Source organism: Coturnix japonica, unplaced genomic scaffold, assembly GCF_001577835.2.
Source record: "Coturnix japonica isolate 7356 unplaced genomic scaffold, Coturnix japonica 2.1 chrUnrandom518, whole genome shotgun sequence".
NCBI classification, from domain to species: Eukaryota; Metazoa; Chordata; class Aves; order Galliformes; family Phasianidae; genus Coturnix; species Coturnix japonica.
In genome coordinates, this window is record NW_015439904.1 from 56,831 (window position 1) to 62,234 (window position 5,404).

General features: G+C 58.3%; 1 protein-coding gene across 1 annotated transcript in view; it reads left to right on the forward strand.

Annotated features, from left to right (window-relative positions):
• LOC107307240 (C-type lectin domain family 4 member G-like) overlaps positions 1 to 3,452 on the forward strand; it is an 8,070-nt gene extending 4,618 nt beyond the window's left edge. Inside the window, exons 4-6 of the mRNA XM_015850729.1 lie at positions 571 to 722; positions 2,505 to 2,611; positions 3,314 to 3,452. Coding sequence (XP_015706215.1) covers positions 571 to 722; positions 2,505 to 2,611; positions 3,314 to 3,452 — 398 coding nt within the window. The remainder of the gene's footprint in view (positions 1 to 570; positions 723 to 2,504; positions 2,612 to 3,313) is intronic.
• The last annotated feature ends 1,952 nt before the right edge of the window (positions 3,453 to 5,404 follow it).

Genomic DNA, 5,404 nt, shown 5'->3' on the forward strand with positions numbered 1-5,404 from the left:
ATATGGGGTCACTATGGGGGGATATGGGGGGGATATGGGGCAATATGGGGGGATATGGGGCATGGGGGGTGACATTGGGGTCTATGGGGCATAGGGACCCCATAGGGGTGACATTGGGGTCTATGGGGCGATGGGACCCTATAAGGGGGGGACATTGGGGTCTATGGGGATATAGGGACCCTATGGGGGGTGACATTGGGGTCTTTAGGAACACGGGGGGGGGCATTGGGGTCTATGGGGCATAGGGACCCTATGGGGTGACATTGGGGTCTATGGGGCGATGGGATCCCATGGAGGCTGACATTGGGGTCTATGGGGATATAGGGACCCTATGGGGTGACATTGGGGTCTATGGGGCATAGGGACCCTATATGGGTGATATTGGGGTCTATGGGGACATGGGGGGGGAACAGTGGGGTCTATGGGGACATTGGGGTCTATGGGGCTGACACTGGGGTCTATGGGGCACAGGGACCCTATGGGGTGACATTGGGGTCTATGGGGCATAGGGACCCTATGGGGCTGACACTGGTGTCTATGGGTCCCAATGCCCCCTATGTTGCCCCACAGGCTCCTGGTGCCGGGTCTGCCCCATTGGCTGGCGTTTCAATGGGGGCAGCTGTTACCATGTGGGGAGCGGATCTGTGGGGTGGGCGCAGGCCCAGGGGAACTGCAGGGACAGTGGGGCACAACTGGTCGTCATTGGGGACGCAAAGGAGCAGGTGGGTGATGTGGGGCACTATGGGGTGATATGGGGTGATGTGGGGCGCTATGGAGTGCCATGGGGTGATATGGGGTGATGTGAGGTGACATGGGGTGGTGTGGGGTGATATGGGGCACTATGGGGCACTATAGAGTGCTATGAGGTGGTGTGGGGTGCTATGGGGTGCTATGGGGTGATACGGGGTGATGTGGGGTGATATGGGGTGATGTGAGGTGCTATGGGGTGCCATGGGGTGATGTGGGGCGCTATGGGGCGTTATGGGGTGATATGGGGCGCTATGGGGTGATATGGGGTGCCATGGGGTGATATGGGGTGCTATGGGGTGCTACGGGGTGATGTGGAGTGATGTGAGGTGCTATGGGGTGCTATAGGGTGCTATGGGGTGGTGTGGGGTGCTATGGGGTGATACGAGGTGCAGGGACAGTGGGGCACAACTGGTGGTCATCAGGGACGCAAAGGAGCAGGTGGGTGATGTGGGGCGCTATGGGGTGATATGGGGCGCTATGGGGTGCTATGGGGTGATATGGGGTGCTACAGTCTGCTATGGGGTGATATAGGGTGATATGGAGGGATGTGGGGTGATGTGGGGTGCTATGGGGTCCTACAACCTTCTATGGGTTCCTATGGGATGGTGTGGGGTGTTATGGGGTGCTATGGGGCACCATGGGGTGCTACAGTCTGCTATGGGGTGGTGTGGGGTCATGTGGGGTGATATGGGGGGATGTGGGATGATGTGGGGTAATGTGGGGTGCTATGGGGTGATACAGGGTGATGCGGGGTGACATGGGGTGATATGGGGCGCTATGGGGTGCCATGGGGTGATATGGGGTGCTGCAGTCTGCTATGGGGTGATATGGGGTGATATGGAGGGATGTGGGGTGATGTGGGGTGCTATGGGGTGCTACAGCCTTCTATGGGGTCCTATGGGATGGTGTGGGGTGTTACGGGGTGCTATGGGGCACCATGGGGTGCTACAGTCTGCTATGGGGTGGTGTGGGGTGATGTGGGGTGATATGGGGGGATGTGGAATGATGTGCGGTGATGTGGGGCGATATGAGGTGCTATGGGGTGATACGGAGTGATGTGGGGTGATGTGGGGTGCTATGGAGTGCCATGGGGTGATATGGGGTGATGTGGGGTGACATGGGGTGATGTGGGGCGCTATGGGGGGCCATGGGGTGATATGGGGTGCTATGGGGTTATGTGGGGTGATGTGAGGCGCTATGGGGCGCTATAGGGTGCTATGGGGTGGTGTGGGGTGCTATGGGGTGATATGAGGTGCAGGGACAGTGGGGCACAACTGGTCGTTATCAGGGACGCAAAGGAGCAGGTGGGTGATGTGGGGCGCTATGGGGTGATATGGGGTGATGTGGGGTGATATGGGGTCTGTTATGGGGCACTATGGGGTGATACCAGGTTCTATATGGCACTATAGAACGCCATAGGTTTCTATGGGGCGCCATTGATTTCTATGGTGTCCTATGGGGCACCATTGATTTCTGTGGGGCTCTATGGGGCACAGTGAGGCACCATGAGTAGCGCTATGGGGCTCGATGTGTCCCACTGGTTTCTATGGGGCACTGTGGGTCGCTATGGGGCACTATGGGGTTATATAGGGTTCTATATGGCACTATAGGACACCATCGGTTTCTATGGGGCGCCACTGATTTCTATGGTGTCCTATGGGGCGCCATTGATTTCTATGGTGTCCTATGGGGCGCCATTGATTTCTATGGTGTTCTGTGGGGCGCCATGGGTCGCTATGGGTCCTGCCCCACAGGAGTTCCTGACCTCGTTGGCCCCCCAACATGAGACGTGGATCGGGCTCCACGACCGCAGCACGGAGGGATCCTTCCAATGGGTGGATGGCAGCAACCTGAGCTTCAGGTGTGGGGCTATGGGGTGTCTATGGGGCTATGGGGTGTCTATGGGGCTATGGGGTGCCTATGGTGTGTATATGGGGTGTCTATGGGGCTATGGGGTGCCTATGGGGCTATAGCGTGCCTATGGGGCGTCTATGGGGCTATGGGGCATCTATAGGGCTATGGGGCATCTATAGGGCTATGGGACGTCTATGGGGCTATAGGGTGGCTATGGGGCTATGGGGTGTCTATGGGGCGTCTATGGGGCTATGGGGTGTCTATGGGGCTATGGGGCATCTATAGGGCTATAGGGTGCCTATGGGGCGCCTATGGCACTATGGGGTGTCTATGGGGTGTCTATGGTGTCCTTTGGGGCGTCTATGGGGCTATGGGGAGTCTATGGGGCTATGGGGTATCTATGGGGCTACAGGGTGGCTATGGGGCTATGGGGTGTCTATGGGGCATCTATGGGGCTATAGGGTGTCTATGGGGCTATGGGGTGTCTATGGGGTGTCTATGAGGCTATAGGGTGTCTATGGGGTTATGGGGCGTCTATGGGGCTATGGGGTGTCTCTGGGGTGTCTATGGGGTTTTTATGGGATCTCTGAATTACTTAAGGGTTCTATGGGATGCTTCCAAGTCTATGGGGTGTCTATGTATCTATGTGATGTCTATGGGGTGCCCCATAGCGCTATAGGGCTGTAACCCCCCCCCCTTCACCCCACAGGAACTGGCGTTGGGGTCAACCCGACGAGGCCGGGGGGGGCGAGGACTGTGTGGCCATGGACAACAGGGGGATGTGGGGGGACAGACCCTGCGCTGTCAGCCTGGGGGGGTGGGTGTGCGAGAGGCCATGGGGCTGCTGAGCCAACACTTAGGGGGCAGGGAGGGGGGGGGCAGCTATGGGCACGGGTGAGGTCAATGGGGGTATTCGGGGGGGAAATTCTGTGGGGTGGGAGGATATATTGGGGTCAATAAAGGACCTGAATGTGAAGTGATGGTGGGGCTGATGTGGGGTGACTGGGGGCAGGAATTGGGGGGACAATAAGGGGCATCATGGGGTGGGAGGGTCAATGGGGGGACATTGGGGGGACACCTATGGGCGGGGGGACATCAATGTCACACGGGGGCAGCCACCATAGAGGGGCAGGGAGGGGGGGTGGGGGCATCTATGGGCGCTGGGGGGAATCAACTGGGGGATATATGGGTGGGGAACATTTGGGGTGGGGGGGACAATAAAGGACTGGAATGTGATGATGTGGGGCTAATGTGGGGTGACTTGGGGGTCGGCGGGCAACTTAGGGGGCAATAAGGTGCATCTATGGGGTCGGGAGGGTCATGGGGGATAGTTGGGGGGAATCTGTGGGGTGGAGGATATCATTGGGGTTCAATATGGGACTGGAATAATGTCGTGTGGGCTGGGATGTGGGGTGACTGTGGGGGGCAGGGGGGCATCTTAGGGAGCAATAAGGGGCATCTATGGGGCCAGGGGGACATCATTGGGGGACATTGGGACATCTATGGGGGTGGGGACAATAAAGGACTGGAAATATGTCGCATGTTGGGGCTGATGTGGGGTGACTGGGGGGCAGGGATGTGGGGGGCATGGGGGGCAATAAGGGCATCTATGGGCAGGGGGCATCATTGGGGGATATTGGGGAGACATCTGTTGGGTGGGGGAGGATATTTGGGGTCAATAAGGACCTGGAATGTGATGAATGTGGGCGTGAGTGGGGTCGACTTGTGGGGCACGGGGGGCACTTAGGGGGCAATAAGGGGCATTCTATTGGGCGGCGGGCAGTATCGAATGGGGGGACATTGGGGGGACAGTCTATGAGAGTGGGGGGGGACACTCAATTCGCCGGTGGGGGGCCACCCCATAGGGGGCATGGAGGGGGTGGGGGGCAATCTATGGGGCCTGGGGGGAAATCAATGGGGGGCATTGGGGGGGACCATACTGTGGGGTGGAGGAGTATATGGGGTCCATATAGACTGGAGTGATGAGTAGGGATGATGTAGGAGCTGTGCGGTGATTGGGTGGGCAGGGGAGGAGGACATTGGCGGGGCACTAACGGCGGCATTTATGGGGCAGGGGGGCATCAATGGGGGGATATTGGGGGGATATCTGTGGGGTGGGAGGAATCATATTGGGCGTCCAATAAAGGACTGGAATGTGTGATTGGGGCTGTGTGGGGTGGCTGTGGGGGGCACGGGGGGCACTTAGGGGGCAATAAGAGGGCATCTATGGGGCGGGAGGGTCAATGGGGGATACTGGGGGGACATCTGTGGGGCTGGAGGAAATATATTGGGGTCAATATGGGACTGGAATGTGATGATGTGGGGCTGATGTGGGGTGACTTGGGGGGCAGGATGTGGGGGGACATTGGGGGCAATAAGGGGCATCTATGGGGCTGGGGAGCATCAATCTGGGGATATTGTGTGGGGCAGACGGGGGCGGTGATGGAGAGAATTGGAGCCATTTTTGGGGTGCGCGGTCCCTTTAATGCAAATTAGGGGGGCGTGGCCTCATGTAATGGGCGTGGCCTCCATTGGCTGTGGTCAGGCGGTGGGCGGGGTCAGCGGAAGCTCCGCCCCCTCGGCTGATTGGACGCGGTTGAGCTCCGCCCTCAGCTCCGACTCCAGCGTTGAGGCCTCCACCAGGAACCGGGAGCCTGGAGGGACCAGTATAAACCAGTATAAACCAGTATGGACCAGTATAAACCAGTATGGACCAGTATAAACCAGTATGAACCAGTATGGACCAGTATAAACCAGTATGGAGCGGTATAAACCAGTATGGACCAGTATAAACCAGTAT